The sequence below is a fragment of the Monodon monoceros genome, unplaced genomic scaffold (assembly GCF_005190385.1).
Source record: "Monodon monoceros isolate NGI ecotype Baffin Bay Population unplaced genomic scaffold, NGI_Narwhal_1 Super_Scaffold_17, whole genome shotgun sequence".
NCBI lineage: Eukaryota > Metazoa > Chordata > Mammalia > Artiodactyla > Monodontidae > Monodon > Monodon monoceros.
The window spans coordinates 28846411-28871368 of NW_021703773.1; the positions used below are offsets into that span (position 1 = coordinate 28846411).

Below are 24958 nucleotides of genomic sequence, written 5' to 3' on the forward strand. Positions count from 1 at the left end.
CTTCCCAGACCAGGGCACGAACCTGTGTCCCCTGCATCGGCAGGCGGACTCTCAACCACTGCGCCACCAGGGAAGCCCCTGGAGAGAGAGACTTTTGATCTTCGCTTAGTTTGTGAAGTCCGGGCCCTCCCTTGTCGAGTGGCCTCGTGACCCCCTGCTGGGTTGGAGCAGGCAAGGGGGTCAGCAGGAAAGGCCGGCGGAGAGGAACCAGGTCTGTCCTCACGGGAATGACACGGCCTGGATGAGACTGTGCAGGGTTTGCCCTCTCACCCCTGCCTGCCCCTAAAAATCACATTTCCTATCCCTCAGCAAGAGCCACTTCCTTTCACGATTTTAATCACAATAATCTCAAGTATTTGACTCCTCTTTTCCAGAAGAACATCATATTAAAACCATCAAAAAATGACACGGGGCTACCCTGGTGGCGCAGCGGTTGAGAATCTGCCTGCCAATGCAGGGGACACGGGTTCAAGCCCTGGTCCGGGAAGATCCCACATGCCACGGAGCAACTAAGCCTGTGAGCCACAGCTACTGAGCCTGCACTCTAGAGCCGGCGAGCCACAACTACTGAAGCCCGCACACTCTAGGGCCCATGTGCCGCAACTACTGAGCCCGTGTGCCACAACTACTGAAGCCCGTGTGCCTAGAGCCCGTGCTCTGCAACGAGAAACCACCGCAATGAGAAGCCTGCGCATGGCAACGAAGAGCAGCCCCCGCTCACCGCAACTAGAGAAAGCCCACGTGCAGCAATGAAGACCCAACGCAGCCAAAAATAAAATATAAAAAGAAATTTATGATCTTAAGAAGACCTAATTGGTAGCACTGGAAAACATGAAAGGAGGTCAGCAATGGAAACAGCTCAGCGATTTATTCACCAGGAACAGAAGGGCTCTCTTCCAACTACTTCTGAGGACAATCCAGCTCACCCTTGATCACTTTCAGAGACACGACAAAGGGAATATATACTTGGCTGGAAACTTCAGTTCACAGCCCACTAAGTTAAAAGCTCATAAAAGGGGATAAAGATGTTGAATATCAGACTAAGTGGTTAATTTGGTTTTGACTGTTGACATAGAAAATTACCAATATCCTTAGTAAGAACACACTGAAATAGTGTAAAATTACTTGCTAAGCACTGAAGAATATTTTCAACATGTGATGAAGACTGGAAAACCACTGAGACCTCATCATCGGAATCTGACACAATACCTGTAAACGGGACTGTAAGCTGGAAATTTAAAAACACAACTAATGAATCCGGGATCTACCTTTCTCTTGCCCCCGCCGCTACTGGTGCTCGTAACTCCCTCCCCGTCTCTGCCCTCTTCCATCTCTGCTGATCCTCTTTTGGTCTATTTTCATTTATTCCCCTGCTGCCCAGGTCATTCTCCTTCACTCTTAGCGGGTCTTTTCAAGCCCATGAGACCCACTCCCCCAACCTCAATTCACCCCTGCTTTTACTATCTCACTCTGTCTCCCTGGTTCTCCCTTGATCTCGCTCCTTTCTCGTCATCCCCCTGCCGCACCTCTGCAGTCGCAGCAGAGAATTGAATGCAGCAGCCCCTGCACAGCAAGAGCACGCTTTCCAGGGCGGCCCCGGGAATGTAAACACACCCTGCAGGCACGGCCGGGTGGGATGGGATTCGAGACCGCGGGGTGTCACGGGGCGGGGACGGGTGAACGCCCCCAGCGCTGGACTCAGGGGCCTCTCTGAAGAGGTGACTGTGACGGGAACGCCTGGAGAGCGGCAGGGCTGGGCCCCAGAATGGAGCCAGGATGGGGACGCAGATTCAGGAGAGGACAGGGGGCTGCAGGACGCAGGGTCGGGAGGAGGCGGGACGGCCCGACGCCGCCCTCGAAGGCCGGAGAATACACACCGAGAGGGACCTGACAAGGCGCGGGGTGGGGAGCGGAGACGGTGAAAAGAACCGGGGCAGAAAGGTCGGGCGAGGACCAGCCGCGCAGCGATTTTACCGGAACAGATTCAGGTCCGGCCCCGGCAGCAGAGCTCCCCCCGACTAGGCGGGGCTCCCCGCGGGCGGGGACGGTAGCGGTCGAGGGGCCCGGGACTCCGGGTGTGGAGGACGCGGCGCTGAGGGCATCCACGAGAGAGTTTGAACGAGAAATAGTGAAACACACGCCAGGTAACGGGCCTTCGGGCCAGAAGAGCTGCTTCCGGCTCGGCCGGAAATTGCGAGATCGGGGGTCGGGGCCAGGGAGGAGGGGCTTGCGTGGGGCCGTGACCTGCGCCCTCCGCCCCGCCCCCAGGGAGTTTCCGGTCAGTGATCAGTGGGTACAGACGCTCACGAAAGCTGACTCTCCGCGTGGGCGCGAGGGCGTCCCGCGTCTGGCGAGGGGCGGTGCGCACGCCTTCCTTCAAATTAGATGTTGACGGTGCTTCAAGGTAAAAGCTTAGAGTTGGGAGGCCACTTGTGCTGAATGCGGAGACCTTTCCTTCTCAAAAAATAGAAAATGATTTAAGTCAAAAATCCCTTTTGGGAGCGTGTCCTGTGAGTCCTGTGATACCTTTGAGACGTGAATGACATCCTACACATTGCTTAAGTCGTTATTGTCTTAATATATTGTAATTTCAGAGTTTTCTTTATTACCGCAGTTACCTGAAAGTATTTTTTATTTATTGTTTTGAAAGTATTTTTAATTTTAAAAATGAGATATTTTATTTTAAATATTTATTTATTGTTATTTTTGGCTGCGTTGGGTCTTAGTTGCAGCATGCGGGACCATTCATTGCGGCGTGGGCTCTCTAGTTGAGGCACGCGAGCTCAGTAGTTGTGGCATCCCCTGCATTGGAAGACAGAGTCTTTACCACTGTGCCACCAGGGAAGTCCCCTCATTTTCTATTTCTGAATGCTTTGTGTCAAGTACGGATAATGAGGCTTGTAAAAAGTGTGCTTTTTAGGAGATATGTGGATTTTGCTTTTAACTAGTGAAAAATCAATTTTTATTACTCCCAGATACCTTTGACTGGAATATCTGTTCTCTCATGTGAACATCAGAAAGCATAGTAAAACTGTATTTTCAAATTTCAGTTGCCTCATTTATACCCTTAATATTTTTAATGTGAAATATGTGAGTTAAAATCTCTTCTATTTTCTTTGAAAATTCTGAAGTTCACGCTGGAGGGAATTTGGCAAGACTGAATTCCAGCTATTCATGCTGCAGCAATTTCTCAAAAGATTATTTCCATAGAAAAACCCATCTGGTTCTCCTGTGACTAATACAAGTTTCTTCAACTTTTAAGTTTGTTTGTTTTTAATATTAGATATATGGACTCAAGTGGATTTAACTTCTAGAAGCTAACATTCTCTTAGGCAGGGGAACAGTGAACACCTTGGGGCTCATATGGGGGGAAGAGGTGGGAAGCCCCGCCCATTGGTCCTCCAGCTCTCCAGGGTTGCGATCACGTAACCTGAGCTCAGCTCACTCCTGTCAGATTTGTGGGAACTGGACACAGATTAAGGAGCTAGGACTGTATAGGATTTGGGGTCAAGGAATCCAGGTATCTGAGTAACTTCTGCCCACAGCCTTAGTCAGTAGACCAGATAAATGTGCTCATTCCTGAGCCTTACTTAGTGGGGGGATGTGGTGATGGCCAGAGTCATGTTACTGCAGGGAAACGATAGTGAAGCTGCTGGAGAGGATGTAAGGGAACCACGATTCTCTACCTGAGGCCATGGTTCTCAGCTCTGGATGCACAATAGTTTCACTCAGGTCCCTTTACAGAATTAGCTAAGGATCCACGCTACTCAATCAGTCATCCCTACAGGTGGTGCCTTGGACGCCATATGTAATTCTTAAATGCTGCCAAGATGGTACTGAGAACCACAGGGCTAAAGGAGACAGTTTCTGAAGGGTGAAGACACTCATCTGGCTTTGAGACACAAACTTGGGCTGGTAGCTGCCCCGTCTCTGCTCCCCCAGCTTCCTCCCTGGAACAACACAGTGACAACAGTAAAGTGAAATGTGCAGCTTTTCCAGTTTTTCGTGGTGCTCGCCTGGAACTGCACCACACCTAGCATCAAGCATCACACCTGAACATCCTGTTCCTTGAGTCACCACGGCTCCGCCATCAGCTGGTCGGGCAGAGGTGAAGCCAGGGAGCCCCAGGCTGGCTCACTGTGAGACTTCACACCCCTGGTGCCTGGCTCGCCCTTCCCATTTGCTCCCCATCATTCTGGCATCCGCTCATGTGGAGGGAAGACACCATGAGTCTTGGGAAAGGAATTTGCTGGAGAGACAGCTCTTCATAAAAAGAAGAATGAAGAAGCACCATGATGACAGAAAGCTTTGTTCCAGGATCTTCCACTCCAGCAATTTTCCTCTCCAGGTGCCAGCGCCCACCCTGACCACGCCATGGAGGGTAAGGGTCTCGTGGGTATGTGGTCCCCCCTTCCCTTTGCTGCCCGCTTCCTGGTGGCATAGTGATGCGTGCCTCCACAGGCCCCCAACCCCTGCTCTGGGAGCAGCTCTTCAGTGCTCTATCCAAACAACTACCGAAGCACCATTTGAGAAAAGGGTATAAGCTCTGAGTTTTTTTTGTTTTTTTGCGGTACGCGGGCCTCTCTCACTGCTGTGGCGTCTCCCGTTGCGGAGCACAGGCTCCGGACGCGCAGGCTCAGCGGCCATGGCTCACGGGCCCAGCCGCTCCGCGGCACGTGGGATCTTCCCAGACCGGGACACGAACCCATGTCCCCTGCATCGGCAGGCGGACTCTCAACCACTGCGCCACCAGGGAAGCCCGTGCCCATGCTTTGAATCATTACAACGTACACATCATGACCTTACAATTTTATTTGTCGATTATAACTCAAATTTAAAAATCAGAAAGTCAAAAATAAAATAAAAAGGACATGGTCTAATTAATTTAAAAGAGAAAGAAAACAGGAAGGGAAGAAAGGAAGAAAGAGGGGAGGGAGGTTTCTGAGAACCAGGAATCCAGACACGAACAATGAGACAAGTTTTAGGGAAGTGTCGTTTGGCTCAATAAGGAGAAAAGTAAAATGATAGGCATAGCAGCTGAAAGTAAAGTGGGATCCTTTTGGGAACACTGAGTTCACCAGCGTTAGAAGTGCTGCAGAAGAGGCAGGATTCAACCGTCACGTGAGGCATTTTGTTACATGACCTTGCAGATCCCTTTAACTCTTGAGATCTTGTTGCTGATGATAACAAAGCAAGAAAACAGTCACTTTTAAATAGTGGATAAACTCCCCTAGAAGCATGGGCTTGACCATTTCAGCTCGGTTCTATTTCCTCCTATGGAGGGAAGGCGCACTCACCGCCCTATGCCTACCTCATGGGGATTTGAGAAAGCTTAGTCCTCGATAAGATTTGAAGCCCTCCCCCCTTGAGCTCTTCTCCCCACAGAAAATGCGGGTTGATTCTTATCTCTGTTAGCTCATTCCGCATGAACCTTCAAAGGACGAGTCATTCCCGGGCTTGGCGGCAAGGTTTATTAATAGAAGCAGGGGGGCTTCCCTGGTGGCGCAGTGGTTGAGAGTCCGCCTGCCGATGCAGGGGACGCGGGTTCGTGCCCCGGTCCGGGAAGATCCCACATGCCGCGGAGCGGCTGGGCCCGTGAGCCGTGGCCGCTGAGCCTGCGCGTCCGGAGCCTGTGCTCCGCAACGGGAGAGGCCACAGCAGTGAGAGGCCCGCGTACCGCAAAAAAAAAAAAAAAAAAGCTTTATAGCACCAGTTACAGTGCTAGGTACATAACAGTTCAGGAGATGCCAGTCATTATGTGTAAAGCATTTGATGGTTTCCCATTGCTTATTTCAGCAACAGCCAATAGGTTCATTTCAAGTATCAGTTCTGATTATATAACAGTGCCGGAAGTCCTACATTTTCAAAAATTTTCCCTGGGGTCCTCTTGCCTTTGGATACATTACTTCCTCCACCCCAGCCCCTGGCCCATTGACGAGTTTACTACATAGCTGTTTTCTAAGAGCCACCTATGCCCTAAAATTCCTGCTCAGAGAAGCAGCCAGCAGACCGTGTAGGCTAGCACCAAGAGCTGCTGTCTGGTGAGCTTTCACTGGGGTTGAGCGTGAAATGCAGTCAAAGAATCTGATTAAAGTGTAGAAGTATAAACAGAAAGTAAAGCGTCATGCACACTTCATTCTTCTTGGGATGAAAACATTGCTGTCAGATAGGTAGGAGGTCTTTAGGGTGACCTTATATGAATTTTTGATGTAATAGCCTTGATTTTTGCCCTCAGGAGTCAAGAGATCAGCCCCACCTTGTTGGGTGTGATTTTAGACTCTGGGAAGATGCACACAGCATCACATTACCGCTAAGGCTTCAAATTCCTCAAACAGCTTGAGCTTGTTAGAAGGTGTCACATCTTCAGCCTGGCTCTCTCTCCAGAGCATGTCTCCCTTCATGCCTGCCGGGGGTCACCACCTTGATTGTCTCTCCCTATTGATGATACCACCATCTACCTGTCCCTTGAACAGAACACTGGCGGTCTTCCTAGCCTGCTTCCTCTCACTCTTAATTCCTTTTCTCACGCTCAATCGTACCAACTTTGGATTCTACCTTCTGGCTGGTTCTCGCTCTCAAGTCTGTCTCTTTATCCCATTGTTTTTGGGAACTAAAGAGCCCTCAGTTCAGCTCTTGATCTCCTGACCTTTAGCCTCATAATCCTCTAACCCAACCTCCATATTATATTTGCTGTAAATTTTTTGCTAAAATATAAATTCATTCAGATTGTTGTCCTTTGTAAGTCCTTTGTTGACTTTGCATTGCCTGCTGAGGTTCTCTACTTCCTAACTCTTCTGGTATTATTTCTCCTTTATGATATATTTTTTTCTAAGTTTCCTAGTTTGAAAATACCTCCGATTATTCAAAGGATGAAAGCAATGTAGGTCATGAATATCTACTTTCTCATTAACACAAGGACGCAAGTAAAAAGACACCATCTATTAAAGGTGATAAGAAATGTTCACAAATAGTGATAGCATATGACATTTACTAAGGAGTTTGGCAATAGCTCCAAGTGTAGTACAAAATATGCCCTGCATAAATGCAGAGTAGACAGCAGTCACTTTCAGCCAGGGTGGTCAGCATCGTGAGGAATTGGTACGTGAGCAGGGCTCTGTAGACTGTGCAAACAGCTGTGTGGAATGAATTGACTGGACACACATTGAATTTGAGTAATTAGGAAAAGAGAAGGATCAGAAAGAATTAAATATATAATGATGGGATACCTTATCTAGCTTCTCTAAGTCTTGGCTTCCTCAACTGTGAAATGCAGATAATTATATTAACCTTATTGAATTATTGCACAATTCAAATAAAATAAATGCATACAGATTGCTCGGCATGGTGTCTGCATGTAGTCTGTGCTCAATAAATGTCAATTATCATGATAATGATGATCATTATTATCATTGCTGTGATAATATTAAATTCTTGAAGATGTTCGCTTTTATGGCCTTGAGAACAGAAAGAGGAAAAATTCCATAATAAACCAAAGATAGCAGTCAAATGATAGGAGGAAATTGGAAAGTGTATGTCTTTTATATTATGTGTTACCATGTCAAATGCCTGTGTCTTTCCACCATTAGTGAAGGGCACAGAGCCCAGAGACTAAATATCGTTTATCGATGTATCTGTCAAGGCACCAGGTCCCAAGGTCCTAATATAGAGCAGCTATCCACAAAGTTTTTTGGATGTTGAGTCAAAGTAGAGGGACAGGTTTCAAGATTGAAAGTAGCCCCACAAGTCACATGTCGCAAAGAGATCAAATCAAATGATTACTGGCAAAGAAGCCATTGGATTGGAGATGCCAAAGTCATTGTTGAACTTGGAGAGAGTGCTTCTGATGTATTTCTTGAGACAGATGCCGGGAAGCAATAAATTGAGGACCAATTGGTTGAGGGAATATATACTGGTATAGACCACTCTTGAGAAATTTGATGATAAATGAGCAAAGACAGTGAAGTAATGGTTTGAGGGGAAAAAAGGGTCAAGGAGAGATTATTTTTAAGTAGAGAATTAAGTGCGATTATGGGCCATAACAAAGGAGCTGGTAGAGAAAGAGAGGGTAAGAAAGTGGCTTGAGAGAGAAAGAGGATAAATAATGGTATATGGTTAAAAGAGGTGGATTCTAAAGGTATAGAAAGAAGAGCCTCGGAAAAGAGAAATACTCCCTCTAAGACAGAAAGAAGCAAGAATAGTAAAAATATACAAATTTGAGGGAGAACCTGGAACATGGAGATTCACTGAGAAGAGCTGGCTCCTGTACCCTCCATTCCCATAAGTTAAAAATACTTGGTGAGAGAAAGAATTAATTTTTAGAGCCCTGCGTATGTCTTTTACATCTTTGCTTAATTTGTGTACTCTAAACCATCAGGGTATCTTCTTCCACAAAAAAAAGATATCATCAGGTGTCTAAGCTACAAAGAGAAATACAGGGAATAGCCCCAAATTTTTTTAAGCTGTATTAATTCAGGAGACATTTCTCCCCCTGGCAGGAGTCAACCTGGGTGTGTCCAGAAATGAAGAGTCTACCCTTTAAGCTCCAGCCTGAGTATAATATGAACGTTCATTCAGCGAACCCAAGGTCTCTCCTGCAGTGAACTCTTCCCTTCCAGCAGACACAAAGTAGGCACTGCCCAAGTGTTCACCACTGAAGACAACACAAGCTCCTTCCTCTTCCCTCCTGAGAGGTTCTGTTCCCCATGCAGTGGCTCTCACTTTTTTCCCTGTTCTTGTAATATTCTTAAGCAACATCAAGTAAGTGTTGTCCTCACTTGAAGCAAAGTCAGGGAGGGTAATTTGAGAGGATTTGGACTTGTGACCCAAGTAGCACCTGAGAGGAGTGCTCTATGCAGAGTTGGTGCAGAATATGGACACAGAATCACTTTGCCAGTTTATTCGTCCTTTACCAAAGCTAAGAAGTATCTCTGTGTCTGCTGGACCCATGAGTAAAATCCTGAGCGATAGTCCGTCATCAAGGCAATGGTGAGGCATCGATGGGTCTGGCTGGTTTAGAGTCGTCCACGTTCAGAGGAGTGGGAAATGGCTGTATGAAGGTAAGACGTGGTGGGTGCAGAGAACCTTGAAAAGAAGCCTTAGTGATGTAGCCAAAGAGGATCTTAAGCACCACCTCTTCAAATTAATTTATTTTTCATATAAAGAAATGAGGACTAGAAATGGCAATGTACGGTGATTTTAGTATTTGGACAATACAGAGTCTTAGTGACTCTCAGTGAGAGACCACTGAGAAGATACGCCCATGGCCTTCCTCAACAGTCTTTGAATCTTAATTCAAAGCTCCTGGGTGGGGCTTCCCTGGTGGCGTAGTGGTTGAGAGTCCACCTGCCGATGCAGGGGACACGGGTTCGTGCCCCGGTCCGGGAAGATCCCACATGCCGTGGAGTGGCTGGGCCCGCGAGCCATGGCCACTGAGCCTGCGCGTCCGGAGCCTGTACTCCGCAACGGGAAAGGCCATAACAGTGAGAGACCCGCGTACCACACACACAAAAAAAGCTCCTGGGAGGAGAAAACAGGCACACTGCCTCTACTGAGAGCTCTTCCCTCCGGACTATGTCTAGCTGCGCTGAGAACCACTTTGCCGCTGAGGTGTGGAGGAATAGGACAGAGTGGCCGAGATCCAGCAAAGGTCCCTGGCATCAGTGGCCTGTCTCACAATGGCCACACTCCCAGAGCCATTGATAGACACCACTTGGAGGTAGATTATGTAAATGGTCTTTAACACACAAAGATTTTTGGAAGAGTTACCACCAGGCCCATTGGCCCAATTGTAAGCACGGCTTTCTCAGCCCTTCTCCTCGGTCTTTATTGGAGATGTTGGAGAGGTCAGCATTTTATTTATTTATTTATTTATTTTAAAAGATTTATTTATTTCTGGCTGCATTGGGTCTTTGTTGCTGCAAGCGGGCTTTCTCTAGTTGCGGTGAGTGGGGGCTACTCTTCCTTGCGGAGCACGGGCTCTAGGTGCATGGGCTTCAGTAGTTGTGGCATGTGGGCTTCAGTAGTTGTGGCACGTGGACTTCAGTAGTTGTGGCACATGGGCTTTAGTAGCTGTGGCACGTGGGCTTTAGTAGTTGTGGCTCACGGGCTCTAGAGCACAGGCTCGGTAGTTGTGGCACACGGGATTTGTTGCTCTGCAGAATGTGGGGTCTTCCCAGACCAGGGCTCAAACCCGTGTCCCCTGCATTGGCAGGTGGATTCTTAACCACTGCACCACCAGGGAAATCCAAGTTCAGCATTTTAGATCATTTAAATCTTAGATCTACAGCTCGGTGCTTTGTGACCTAGAAGGATGGGATAGGGAGACGCAAGAGGGAGGGGATATGGGGACATATGTATATGTATATGGGGACATATGTATACGTATAGCTGATTCACTTTGTTATACAGCAGAAACTAACACACCATTGTAAAGCAATTATACTCCAATAAAGATGTGAAAAAATCTTAGATCTAATTTTTCATGTATTCTTGTCATCACCCCCACTACCAAATCAATGCAGACTTGTCCCCACGCTTGTCCACTTGGCTAGACCAGACGGTTCACTGTTCCCTTACTTGCCCCATCTCCTCACCATGTGCTCTGGCTCCTGGGGTGAACAGTTGTGTCTCTGACTCTGCTCCACTTGGTCAAGCAGATAGGAGCCCATGACTCATGGTGAGCCAGGCATCCCTCACGCCCACATTTGTCTGTTCTTTGCACTTCCTCCCTTCACCTTTCTATTGATATTTCCTCTATTTTTTTTTGTACAGTGGATGGAGCAAAATGTCAAATAAGATGTTCACAATTCAAGAGTATTTTCAGGAAGCTAAAGGGTCAACCATGTTTGCTCATGCCTGGGAGATGCAAAAATGCCAAGAATACTTGCTGCCTGAAGATGATGTAAAGTATTAGTCCACATCCAGGGGGCTTGGTGGAGACAGCTCAGTCACCTAGTGTGAAATACAGCCTTTGCCTTCCTGGTCCATGTCCCCATGTTGAAATGTAGCTTTTTCTGACTTGGGTTTGAAGGGAAGACCGTATCTTTTAAAGCAGGAGTAACGGCTCAGATGCCTACAGGAAATATGCAAATATATTAATGTATGAAGCATGGGAATAAGAGTAAGTGGTAAGCTAATTTCTAAACCTCCACGGAGACAAAACAAAATACCTCCATAGATGGCCCCAAACTAAAAGCCTACAGTTTGCCACCCTTCCAGAAGAAAAGGCAGTCTGTGGTTACATAGTTAAGGCAAGGTTTTGTCTCTCCTGTTTTCTTTTCTTTTTTTTTTGCGGTACGCGGGCCTCTCACTGTTGTGGCCTCTCCCGTTGCGGAGCACAGGCTCCGGACGTGCAGGCTCAGCGGCCATGGCTCACGGGCCCAGCCGCTCCGCGGCATGTGGGATCTTCCCAGACCGGGGCACGAACCCGTGTCCCCTGCATCGGCAGGCAGGCTCTCAACCACTGCACCACCAGGGAAGCCCTCTCCTGTTTTCTTGCTTACATTCTTCTGGAGAAAAATAATTAAGCTAAGATAACAGTGATATCTTGGAATTCTAGAAGCTGCCTCACCTACAGTGGGAAGCACACAACTGTGAGAATGTGTAAACAAAGGGCCACAATTAGTTGGTAGCAACCAGCAACTCTATACCATCATCTCAAAGCTCCCATTTTATGCTAAATCTTAAGACGTTGATAAAGTAGACAGGAGGGCAGTGTGCGGCAAAGTATTCTAGCTGGTGACAACGTGGTATTGGCACCAGAAGGGGAAGAATGAACAGAACTTTCATAGTGTTACGATTTACAGCATGGACTTGGAAGACGGTCAAAATGCAACAAGGGAAATTGAGGTAAATATAAGAATCTCAAATGGGAGGAGTTTAATATGGACAACTGGTTATAGAGGTGCTAGGCTGAGAAATCAAGCCTATGGTGAGTCACTTCAGCATTTGCAACAGCAGAAAGGCACTACTATCCCTGGGGCTAGAGGGACAAAGACAGGAAGGAGGCAACCTTCCCAAAGCCTGGGATATGGACCGCGCAGCAGAAGCTGGGGTCGTGGTGGACCTGCCTGTGGAAGCCAGGCCCATGGATGAAGTAGCTTTCTGGCCAAAATTGAAAGCACGGAGGAGATGCCTTCTGAAGTTCAGGAAGATAAATATCCCGGCTTCTCACCAAGTCCTGCCTTCTCATCTTCTACCAGTGCATCCCTTTGGCAAATCTACATGGTACCTGGAGGTCAGGAGTGGCTGGGAAATGTACACAGTTCCCTACAGCTCAGGGCACTGCCATTTACTAGCTGGCTGGCCTAAGGAAAGTCACTCAACCTCTCTGAGCCTCAGTTTCCTCATCTGTAAAATGGGATAATGCATATCCTTGCCTATATAACTTAAATAACAGTGGTCATGACAAGATTAAAATGGCTGCAAAGGAGAGCGGCTGAGTCACACTTAGACTCTGTGAAGATAAAGAAGAGTGGAAATCCTGCAAGGGAACCCATGCCACAACCTTTGCCCTACCTTGTTATTGGTAACCAGACCTCATTGGTTATTCTTCCCCAGACCACATGGGTGATCCGTGGTAATTTGCAGTTTACAAGTCAATTTTATATCATTAACTCATAGGGCTTTCACTGTGGACTAAACAGGACATTGATTACTCTCTGTGCTTTACTGCTGAGGTACAGATGCTCAAAGAGCTTAAGGAATTTATTCAGGTAAACCCAAATAATAAATGATAGAGCTGAGAGGTAAATGGGAACGTCTCACTCCAACCTGGACCTCTGCACTCCACATAGTACTGCCCCTGGACCAAAAACTTTGATCTACCAAATCTCTGCTCCATATTTTAAAACCAGAGTTTAAAAAATAAATAAAGGATTAGAGGAGATGAGAGGAAAGTCTGACATGAGCGAAAATAGTTGAATTACTCAAGTCTCTCCTCTCTCCACCTAATCAACATAGAAAAATGCTGACTCACAGCAGGGAGAAAACCCAGCACATCCAGTCAGCAGGGTCTGCATCTCCAAGCCCTGTGAGTCTAGGCCCTCTCCGCCTGGGGAGTCGCTCCCGTTCTTGTCAATGTCAGACTCACAGGCATGTGTGAATTATTCAATGGTAAACGTGTAACTGCTATTGCTCGAGAGGCCAAAAGTATTGGTGACATAAAAAAAGCTATAATAAGTCAAAAAGAAGGCAAATCAGAGTTACCAGTGTCTCCCCAGGGCAGAGAAGTGAACAGTCTCACTCTCCTATTGTTTGAATTTTTACCACAAATAAGAGTAACTTTTATAAACATCTTAAAATACAGAAATGTTCCTCAAACTTCATTTTGCGAGTGGGGTGACTACCACTGCCATGGCCCGCTCCGCAGTCCCCAGTTTCCAAATCAGCTGACAAGAAAAAGTGGCTTTCTCTCCCAAAGAACCTCTTATGAAATAGTGATGTCGCCTTGGAAAGCCCTCCCTGCTTTGAAGGGACAGGTTAGACCCTGGGTTCACCGTGGAGGTCTGCTCTCCAAGTGGGAAAGTAAGTCCTCACCGGTAACCAGAGCTCTGAGGACTGAGAGCTGGTCCTAATTCTCTGTGACACCCCTGCAGCTATCTCTTTTACCCCCTGTGAGGCCGAGTGAGACTCTTTACCCAGTCAGCACCTGCCCACCCGGAATTAATCTCCTTCCCCAGTTAAACATGTCTGCATTGGGGAATCAAATTAGCGCAGCCTCTGTGGAAAACGGTATGGAGCTTCCTCAAAAAAACTAAAAACAGAACTACCATATGACCCAGCAATTCCATTCCTGGGTATATATTCAAAAAAAGCTAAACCCACTAATTTGAGAAGATACATACACCCCAGTGTTCATAGCAGCATTATTTACAATAGCCAAGACATGGAAGCAACCTAAGTGTCCATCAACAGGTGAACAGACAAGGAAGATGTGGTATATGTATATAATGGAATACTACTCAACCATAAAAGGAACAAAATAATGCCATTTGCAGCAACATGGATGGACTTGGAGGATATCATGCTAAGTGAAATAAGTCAGACAGAGAAAGACAAATACTGTACAATATTGCTTATTTGTGGAATCTAAAAAATACAACAAACTAGTAAACATCACAAAAAAGCAGACTCACAGATATAAAGAACAAACTAGCAGTTACCAGTGGGGGGAGGGGAGGGGGGAGGGGCAGATAGGGAGAGGGGAGTAAGGGGTACAAACTATTATGTATAAAATAAGCTACAAGGATATAGTGTACAATATGGGGAATATAGCCAATATTTTATATTAACAACATTATAATACAAGGAATATAGCCAGTATTTTATGTTTTTAAAAGTGTGACTCACTATATTGTATACCTGTAACATATAATATTGTACATCAACTATATTTCAACTAATTAACTAATTAAAATAAAAATGTCCACTTTGTCTCAAATCCTGAACTGATGAGGGAAGTTAGATTTTAAAAGTATGAAGTGTCTACCACTCGAAATTCTTCTTAAATCTGCTCTCCAAACTTGCCTTTCAGCATGAATTACCTTTCTTTTACATTTCTACAGCCTTGTGCTTGAACCCTTATTATGGCCCTTATTAAAGTCCATTCTCTATGGTCTATTCGATTCTATGCCCGTCTACATGGGAGTTCCCTGAGAGAAAGAGCCAGAACTGGCCCCTCTTTGTATTTTATCCCTTCTATCCCCTCACCTACCCCAAGCACATGGTACTTTATCTATAGCAGGAGTTCAGAATTTGCTTACAGAATCCGATAGGTACAAGAGGATCCTGAACCCACAGTCCTAGATCTAAGACACCCCAGAACCCTGGTGGGCCCATTACAATTGCTTTCACACAAAGCAACAGCCAGCCAACACCATGATGATTTCAGCTTCCAAGGAAATAATCTATCGAGTATAACCCACTGATTGCATTTCTTAACAGTTAAGCCTAATAAGTTTTTTAAAAAGCAGCTGGCCCCCTAAATATTGAATCTATATCCAGTGGAAATCACCTGACCCCTGGACTTCCTTGAATGCTCACGACACAGGAGTAACCAGAGGTTGTAAGTGTATCTTCCGAAGCTCCTCATTTGTATAGGGAGTGTCGCCAATGAGGAGGAGATGTCAGTCCATCAAATGTATCACCCCAACATCCGCTTCCTCTCATAAAGGAAAATGACACACCTTCTTGACTCATGACTTGGTGGTTTTCAGACAACAATGAAGTACATAAGCTGTGCTTCACCCAAGGGGCAACACCCCGTCACAGGCCAAGGGGCATAAGGGCAGGGTCTCTGGAATGTAGCCCACTTTTCCTCCCTTCCCACACTGCTTAGAAGCGGATCCTGTTTCAGAGCAATTTCAGGCATATCCGTGCAGGCTCAGGGTGTGGCCTAGCCCCAGTTTACGCCTAGATTCTGAATATACCAGTCTTGGACTGGACTGATGTGGTTCCCAGTGGCCCTCGGGCTCTCCCAGGACTTTAGGAAGAGGCAAACGCTTAGAAGGACCACAGTGGAGACAGGTGAGCTCCCAGCTGCATGTCCTAGGACTCCATACGCAGGAGCAGGCAGGTCTTTCCCACCTGTGCTGGCAGCCAGACCTGAGCCAGACCTACACGAGCACCCAGAGCTCAGAGGCATCAGGATAGCCCTGCGCTCGCATCAAGCTCTGTGTCCCCCTTAGGTTTGTAATTAACTCCTGGGAGGAATGGGCGTGGTCTGCTTTGTAAGATACGTTGGCATGAAGCATCAGGAAATACATCATATTGTCATAGCTGTAATATTACAGGAATTGCAGCTTTTGAATGCTTCTCCCTGTGGCTGTGGACCTGGAGCCTTTATAAAGTGAGCCAGTGCACCCTCTGGTCCAGTCGCAGCTGCGAAGCCGGCCAGCCATGAGGGTCTACTACCTTCTCTTTGCGTTGTTCTTCTTGTTCTTGCTGCCTGTTTCAGGTAAGAGGGGCTGGGAAATGAGAGGGCTGAAAGGATTGAGAATATATAATTCAGAGTCAGCCCTCTCCATTCTTCTGGGAATTTTAGACCAAATAGATTTATTGTCTGGGAACTAGACATAACCAATTTTTTTCTTTCTGACAAAGACCATTAAGAACCTTAAAGTAAGGGTCTCGATCTCTTCTGATTCACTCGTAAGAGAAAAACCAGATCACAAAAGCCACCCCTTCCCGGGAAGGCCGTTATACCTGTTAATGAGACAGGAGGAAAGTGATGTAAAACTTTAATACCAAGAGGAAAAATTGACAATCTGAGAACAGAAGCACAGACTCCCCTTTTATTAGCTTAGTGGTTGGTGGTAGAGTCTTTTGGCCTCTAGAGAGTCCCGGGGGACCACCGTGGCCCCGGCCTCCCAGGTGTCAGTTCACGAGGGGGGCTGCCCGTGGTCATGCCACTTTCTCAGCACTCCGGTGGTTTATGGCTGAGCTGAACCCATGGACACATTGTTAGTTGCTTAGTCCCACCTTGTACTTTACTCCTGATGGTATAGAAAAAGGAAAAAGAAGTAAAAGAAAGGCCACAGATCAGTTACGTGAGGAATTCCAAAAGCCTAGGTCTTGCACTTCCTAAAACCTTCCCGTGCTTTCCGTTTCTTCATTGCAGGCAGTGGAAGAACCATAAATATATTACAAAGGTATTATTGCAAAATGAGAGGCGGCCGGTGTGCTCTGTTTGGCTGTCTTCCAAGGGAGATACCCATAGGCCCTTGTTCCCAAAGTGGTCGAAAATGCTGCCGAAGGGAGAGATGAAAAATCCAGAAGCACGATGAGAATGTTGCCAAGTGTGAAAATGCTCCCTCGAAGTCTATAGAAGCCAAATCAAATTAAAGATTTTTCACAAAAAAATTAGAAGGTGGATTATTTTTCTTTCTTTTAATTCTGGTTATTGTGCTAGTTGTTACCAAACAGGCAACTTAGGAAGTGTTGGTGACTCACCTTTAATTCAAATAAAGTATTATCTCTAGAGCAATCCACAAGAGGATCCAAACTGATGTTCCAAGGGTTATCAGATTTTATTCCTCTTTTGCAAATTTTGCACCCCAGTGACACAGGACTCCTCGTTCTTCCTGAAATATTTTCTTCACTTTCTTGTCACCCATTTTGAGTTTCCAGTTCATCTATATGCCATAGCCTCTCCCCATCAGATCTATGTCTAATTTTTTGATGATGGCCATTCTGACCGGTGTGAGGTGATACCTCATTGTGCTTTTGATTTGCATTTCTCTAATGATTAGTGATGTTGAGCATCCTTTCATGTGTTTGATGGAAGTCTGTGTATCTTCTTTGGAGAAATGTCTATTTAGGTCTTCCGCCCATTTCTGGATTGGGTCGTTTGTTTTTTTGATATTGAGCTGCATGAGCTGCTTATATATTTTGGAGATTAATCCTTTGTCAGTTGCTTTATTTGCAAATATTTTCTCCCATTCTGAGGGTTGTCTTTTCATCTTGCTTATGATTTCCTTTGCTGTGCAAAAGCTTTTAAGTTTCATTAGGTCCCATTTGTTTATTTTTGTTTTTATTTCCATTTCTCTAGGAGGTGGGTCAAAAAGGATCTTGCTGTGATTTATGTCATAGAGTGTTCTGCCTATGTTTTCCTCTAAGAGTTTTATAGTATCTGGCCTTACATTTAGGTCTTTAATCCATTTTGAGTTTATTTTTGTGTATGGTGTTAGGGAGTGTTCTAATTTCATTCTTTTACATGTAGCTGTCCAGTTTTCCCAGCACCACTTATTGAAGAGGCTGTATTTTCTCCATTATATATTCTTGTCTCCTTTATCAAAGATAAGAGAGTGTGGAGAAAAAGGAACCCTCTTGCACTGCTGGTGGGAATGTGAATTGGTACAGCCACTATGAATAACAGTATGGAGGTTCCTTAAAAAACTAAAAATAGAACTACCATACGACCCAGCAATCCCACTACTGGGCATATACCCTGAGAAAACTATAATTCAAAGAGTCATGTACCACAATGTTCATTGCAGCTCTATTTACAATAGCCAGGACATGGAAGCAGCCTAAGTGTCCACTGACAGATGAATGGATAAGGAAGATGTGGCACATATATACAATGGAATATTACTCAACCATAAAAAGAAACGAAACTGAGTTATTTGTAGTGAGGTGGATGGACCTAGAGTCTGTCATACAGGGTGAAGTAAGTCAGAAAGAGAAAAACAAATACCATATGCTAACACATATATGTGGAATCTAAAAAAAATGGTTCTGACGAACCTAGGAGCAGGACAGGAATAATGACGCAGATGTAGAGAATGGACTTGAGGACACGGGGAAGGGGAAGGGGAAGGGTAAGCTGGGGCGAAGTGAGAGAGTGGCATGGACATATATACACTACCAAACATGAAATAGATAGCTAGTGGGAAGCAGCCGCATAGCACAGGGAGATCAGCTCTGTGCTTTGCGACCACCTAGAGGGGTGGGATAGGGTGGGAGGCAGACGCAAGAGGGGAGAGATATGGGAACATATGTATACGTATAGCTGATTCACTTTGTTATACAGCACAAACTAACACAACATTGTAAAGCAATTATACTCCAATAAAGATGTAAAAAAAATCTACCTCTGAAACTTCAGTGCATCCCTCAGGGTTTTTCCCAGGTCCCTCTGAACACTTTACACCCCAGAGAAGTGGGAAGCCTGACTCTTCCTCAACCATTCCACTGGTTTTCCTCTCATCCTTGCCTCTGTTCTGGCTGACCTCATGTCTGGCATATAATCTCTCCCCTAGCTTTGTCTCCAAACTTTAAGCCACCTCTCAGGGGCCATCTCAAATTCTACCTCCTTCTGGAAAACACAGCTTATTTCCCAAACAAATACAACCTTTCCCCTGACTCACCACAGGGCTCTGACTTAAGTATTCCATCTGAGTCTTGCTTAATTTTTGCATTGTATACATTTGCATATTCCCAATCTCCATATTTGGTCGAAGGATTTTGAAGGGCAAGGACCTTGTCTTAATCACTTCTGGTCTAAGTGTCTTGACACAAAAGCTGCTCAACAAGTGTTTAGTGAGTTGAAGTGCATTCCAAGGCATTGGAGCCATTGCTCCAACTAAGTATTTAGTGGTCTCTCGAGGCTGATACGGAATGATTCCAGACAATGGAATGGGAGGCTCATTGCCTCCGATTCTAGCCCTCAGTCAAGGCACTGGGCTCGTAGGAAGAGGGGAGCGGACACTCAAGGACAAGAGCTTGGACCCCACGATTCATTATAAAAAAAAAAAAAAAAAAACTGCTGCAGGGACCGCCCTCTTACAGTATACAGCTAAGGAACCAGCAAAATGTGTCAAACCACTGTTTCAGACACTGGACACAAGCAGTGCAGGACAATGATTGAGGAGAGATGAAAACAAGTGAGGTGAAACTTAGGAAGTCTCCAGCCTCTACAGGAGACAGATTTCCAGGCTAAAGCATAGAGAGGAAGAACCCAAACAGACCAGCAATTCTTCTGAGTCGAAGAGACTGGGATCAAAGTTCAAACAGCACAGGACATCCTCATTTCCAGGACAGAAAACCAGCAAGGGGCATCAGGATGGGGGTGGGGCTCCTGAGGGTATATGGGAAATCTCTGTACCTTTCATTCAGTTCTAAAACTGCTCTCAAAAATGAAGTCTATTATTTTCAAATAAGGTAAAAACTTTAAACATAATAACAACAACAAAATGCTAAGAAAATTCCTGAGCAGCAAACTTGTTCTATATTAAAAAAAAAATATTCAGGCAGAAGGAAAACGATACCAGATGGAAATTTGGCTCTACGTGATGGAATAAAGTGTGATGCTAAGATTCTAGACATCTCTTCAGGAGAGAGATGGTCATTTTGTTAGGGGAACCACTGACTGAAACTGTCCGCCTTGACCAGGTAGGATAGTAACCACTTGCATGAGTTATCTTACAACAGGAGGTCCTGATAAGGGACACAGAACTAACAAGCTACCACCAACAGGAAGAATTCGGGAAAGGTCAAAAGGAGAGAGGAGACACCAGTCCATACGTCCTACCAACCCCCAGAATCTTTCTCGTTGGAATCCACCTCGGCTGAGTGATACGTGCACCACGAGGAAGGACCCTGAGTCAGAGTGATGGGCCAGAGACAACCTGGAAACAAACCTCATTACATAAAACCCAAGACTGCGAGCCCTGTGGTAGAGCATTTTCCTGGGTTCCATTACCCTGCTGCTCTCCACCGGGGCGCCCCTTCCCAATAAAGTCTCCTGCTTTGTCAGCAAGTGTGTCTCCTCGGACAATGCACTTCTGAGTGTTAGACAAGAGCCCACTCTCGGGCCCTGGAAGGGGTCCCCCTGATCCTATGTGACTGAGTGTTCTAAACCTTTTTGATATTTTTTTGACAAAACTTCCCAAATCAAACTGTAATGAAGTTTCTTTGACCTCTAGCTAACTTTGGGATGCTTCAAAGGGCCCCTGAAACATCCCAAAGAGAGATATTAAACTAATTAGGTTCATTTGGTATGTTAAATTAGATAGGAGGTGTTGTCAAATGAGTAATACGTCTTTTTAGGTTGTATTGTATGCTAAATGTTACTAATATAGATATTCTAGAAATTATATATGATTCCTAAAAATGTGATATATCCTGATAAAATGTTATCAGTCATAATTCTAGTTATTATCTTAAAGTGTTATATGTCACGACAGTAATCAAGTTTCTTTGTCAATTGCATTGTAATCAGATTTTAAACGTACCTTCTTGTAATTCTTTTGTCATTGTCTTTAGTTATGGTTTTATTCTGACGCCTTTGCAAAAATGCTTCCTCTTCAAGAGGAAAGGACTTTTGGATAAATATAAGTTTTTGACTTTCAGACCAGAAGGCTGAACTGGGTAAGAAATTGAAAAATTCTAATGGGAAACCTGATGATTTCATAAAGTTGTTAATAAAAAGGATTAGTTACATAGGACTGAGTGAACTGGTGAATATGGTTATAAATTTTATGGTCTCTATCTGAAAAATTACTGGTTTAAATCTGTGTTTTCTAGGTGGCAGGAAAACCTTCCCCTCAAACTAATTATGACTTACAGTAATTTGGTAAATTATACATTTGCAAGCAGAAATGAAACATTTATCTTTTCTCTCTATCTGCTTCCTCCAGACATTGGAAACTCTTAGGTTCCCATCAGCTTTATCAGATAAATTAGGAAGGCCACTCACTAACAGGTACAGAAATCTCAAGGTATTTTGGTGATCTTGAAAAGGGATGAATTCATCTAAATCTGTTAAGCAAAATCTGTGATAAGCCCTTGGCTTGACTTTCCTAGCCCGGAGAGGTCTTTTAAAAGTTCAGCCTGAGACTTCTTATAAAAGATTCAGCAAAAAAAAAAAAAAAAAAAAAAAAGAGTCTGTATGATCAATTACAGTTATATAAATCATCAGGCCAAGTTTATTGAGATCAGACCTATTCTGCAAACAAATTGGTCTTAATTTCTTTATATTTGGTAAAAAATGAGGGTAATTTTAGAGAGAAAAAGATTATGTTTCAGTGAATATTAAATTCCAGTTTTGTTAATGGAGGTCTGAATTTACAAAGACTCACCTCTCATGTAGTTCCTTGCTGTTATGTTATATTAGTGTAAAGTCTAATTGAATTATTAAAAGGACACTCTAAGTCTGTTTCTGAAGCTTATCTCAGCAATCTGTCTTTGGATGAAGATCAGATGCCCCACGACCTGCAACCGGGGAATTATGCATACTGGAAAAGACATAATTTAAAGAACTATCTCCAACCTAGATGGAAGGACCCTTATCAGGTACTCTTACATAGCCCATGCACAGTGAAACTGAAGGGAATTGACTGTTGGATTAATTTCCACTCACAAAGGGCCCCTGCACTGGACAGGCCTATAGAGGGGACGGCTGACCTCAAAATCACCTTAAAACCACGCTCAAACCGAGGCGAAACTACACTGACAACAGGATGAGAAGAAGACGACATCAGAAGTAGACAGCTCGCACAAGATCCTGGACCTGACTCGTATGATCATTTATAATGTCTTCTTGACTTCTCGGATGCTTGCATATGAATCAAATGTTTTTCTATCATAGGCATGATCCTATGCTAGTTTTAAAAATCATTCCAATTGTTGGTTTTGTGGCCAATTGCCTGTGTCTAGTACTTCTGGGTTACCTTGGTGGATTTCTTCATTCCAAGGCTGTCATTGGTTAGCCCTTAGGAAATTTATTTTAAAGAAAAAATTATAGTCCTGTTCAAGCCACTGTTGATATTACTAGGTGGGATCCCCTCACGTAGCCAATTAATAATACCTGCTCTGACCCTGGCCATAAATATAAATTTTTCTCTATTACTCCAGCTCCATCAGAGCAACAAGCAAAATCTCATATCAGTGATTGTGATAGTGTAACTCTAGATATGGGAAGAAGCAGCAAGAGGGAATACTCTCCTGGACCAAAATAGACTACTAAGAGAGGTGGTCCAAAGACTTTTGTCTACTAGTAAGGCCTAGTCCAGTAAGAGCACACTGAGTAGCCTATCAGCAAAATCTTCACCAGACCTGGGAATGAGCATTCCTAGCACCATGGGATGAAACGGTCATGAAATGCCTCCCAAAGCACGGTCAAAGTTATGACCGTGAGGATGTCCTGTCACCTACAAATTGGCACTTGCCATCTACCTCTACAAGGATTAAAGCATGACCTGCTGCAACTGCTGACCTTCAACACCTCCTGAAAGGAGTTCAGGGTGGAGATCAGAAATGAGGCTCTCTCTGGAAAAACTAGTAGAACAGGCCTTCAGATAGTTAGATACTGTCAGAAGAAGATTTTTATGAGCCCAAATTCTTGCATCTTCTCATATCTAGAAAAGCACTAAAAGGATTAACGTTGACATCCACTTTGGCCATGAAGGAGAGAAATGCAACTGAAAGTCAAAATGGAGTAGCTGTGGTTCAGACATCCAATGCGGTTCAGGCATTATGGACGTGATCTCAGACAAGTTCTTGCTAAGAACTAAGAAGAATGCTTAGCAAATACTGCTAAGAGCTTGAGTTTTCTGAGCCGCGTCAGACTTGGGATGCCACCGGCCATTCTCAAAACAATGCCTGCTGGCAGCTGGTAGCTGCAGCCTTACGGTTTCAAGGTATCCTCTTGTAACTATTAAATTTTTAGACAATGAGATTGTTTTAGATCAGATATTAATAAAAAAATAAATAAAAGAAGATGTTTGGTGGCCAATACCTCCCGTTATGTATAAGTTACCACCACATCAGAAGTTCAAACCTACTTAGATAAAAGTAAACAACTGGCTACCCGGCTACAAGTCTCCCTAAGGTGCAAGGTACAGACTGGGTTTCAGGCTTATTCTTCTGATTTCCTCAGGGAATAAGATTTATTTTGTCTATTAAAATTCCAGTTGTCGCTCCTCCAACTACTTCTAATTGGGTCTGTTACACCAAAATGGCAGACCAAGGGATTGAGATTTTAATCATACGAGACTCACATCCTGGTGAGTCTTGTAGGGCACGGTCCTGGTTCCCTTTCAAGGAGTATACATAACACCATTTTTGAGTTCTTCTGCAGAAAAGGGACCCCCGCCGCCCAGGAGGAGGATGGTAACGTCAGGCTGAGCCCAACATTCCTGGAGCTCCACCCTGTTACCTCGCCAGCAGCTATCAGAAGACAGTCACACCCTGCAGCCCTCACCCCGGATTTTGCCTCTTCCTTTTCTGGGCCTGGCGATGACCACCCTGTTAGGCTTCCTGTTTGGCCCCTGTCTGTTTCAACCGTTTACCAGGTTAATCTCTGCCAGAGTCCAACAGTTCAAGGCTAAATTGTTGCTACCACAAGGGTAAATGCCGGTTTGGGGCGCAGAATATGTCGATTTAGATCAGGTGGAGAGAGACTTCAACTCTACTAGGCAGGACTACACCCACCCTTAGCAGGACATAGTTACAGAAGAAAGACGTCTGCCTCAATTTCCAAGAAGTATCTTGAGTATGAAGTCTCTCAGGGGGAAATTGTTAGGGGAACCACCCTAACAGTTGAAACCGCCTGCCCTGGCCAGGCAAGATAGTAACCACTTGCATGAGATATCCTACAACAGGAGGTCCTGGTAAGGAACGCAGAACTAACAAGCTACCACCATCTGCAAGAATTCAGGAAAGGTCAAAAGAAGAGAGGAGATGCCAGAACTTATGTCCTACCAACCTTCCAGAATCTTTCTCATTAGAATCCATCTTGGCTGAGCAATGTGTAGGCCATGCCACCAGGAAGGACCCTAAGTCAGTGATTGGCCAGAGGCAACCTAGAAACTAACTCCATTACCATGAAACCTGAGACTGCAAACCACGTGGTGGAGCAGTTCTCCTGGGTTCCCTTACCCTGCTGCTCTCCGCCAGGGAGTCCCTTCCCAGTAAAGTCTCTTGCTTTGTCAGCATGTGTGTCTTCTCAGACAATTCATTTCCAAGTGTTAGACAAGAGCCCACTCTCGGGCCCTGGAAGGGGTCCCCTTTCCTGCAACAACTTCAGTAAAAATATAAGACCCAGATATATGCTATCTATTAAAAACCCACTTGAGAAACCAAATATAAAGGCAAAGATAGATTAGAAGTGAAAGGATGGAAACAGATATGCTACAGAAACATTAATCTAAAGAAAACAGAGTAGGCTATTCGGTTAATTGACTATAAATCAAGTAGCTTTTAGGACAAGGAGTATGACCAGAGGTAAAGAGGGGTATTTTTCCTAATGATAAAGTGTTTAATTCATCAAGAAGACATTTTAAGGGACTTCCCTGGCAGTCCAGTGGTTAAGACTTTGTCTTCCAATGCAGGGGGTGTGGGTTCGATCCCTGGTCAGGGAGCTAAGATCCCACATGCCTCGGGGCCAAGAAACCAAAACATAAAACAGAAGCAATATTGTAAAAAATTCAATGAAGACTTTAAAAATGGTCCACAT

The 24958-nt window shown here is 44.9% G+C and overlaps 1 protein-coding gene across 1 annotated transcript; it reads left to right on the forward strand.

The window, feature by feature from the left end:
- Positions 1-15897: 15897 nt before the first annotated feature.
- LOC114897436 (beta-defensin 103A-like) lies at positions 15898-16764 on the forward strand. Its single transcript, XM_029226179.1, has 2 exons — positions 15898-15955; positions 16619-16764. Exons 1-2 carry the CDS (start codon positions 15898-15900, stop codon positions 16762-16764), a joined length of 204 nt encoding a protein of 67 aa, XP_029082012.1.
- Positions 16765-24958: the final 8194 nt, after the last annotated feature.

Coding starts and splice junctions, on each gene's coding strand:
- LOC114897436 (XM_029226179.1), top strand. CDS start 15,898: ATGAGGGTCTACTACCTTCTCTTTGCGTTGTTCTTCTTGTTCTTGCTG. Junction 15,956..16,618: donor GTTCTTGCTGCCTGTTTCAG/GTAAGAGGGGCT, acceptor TCTTCATTGCAG/GCAGTGGAAGAACCATAAAT.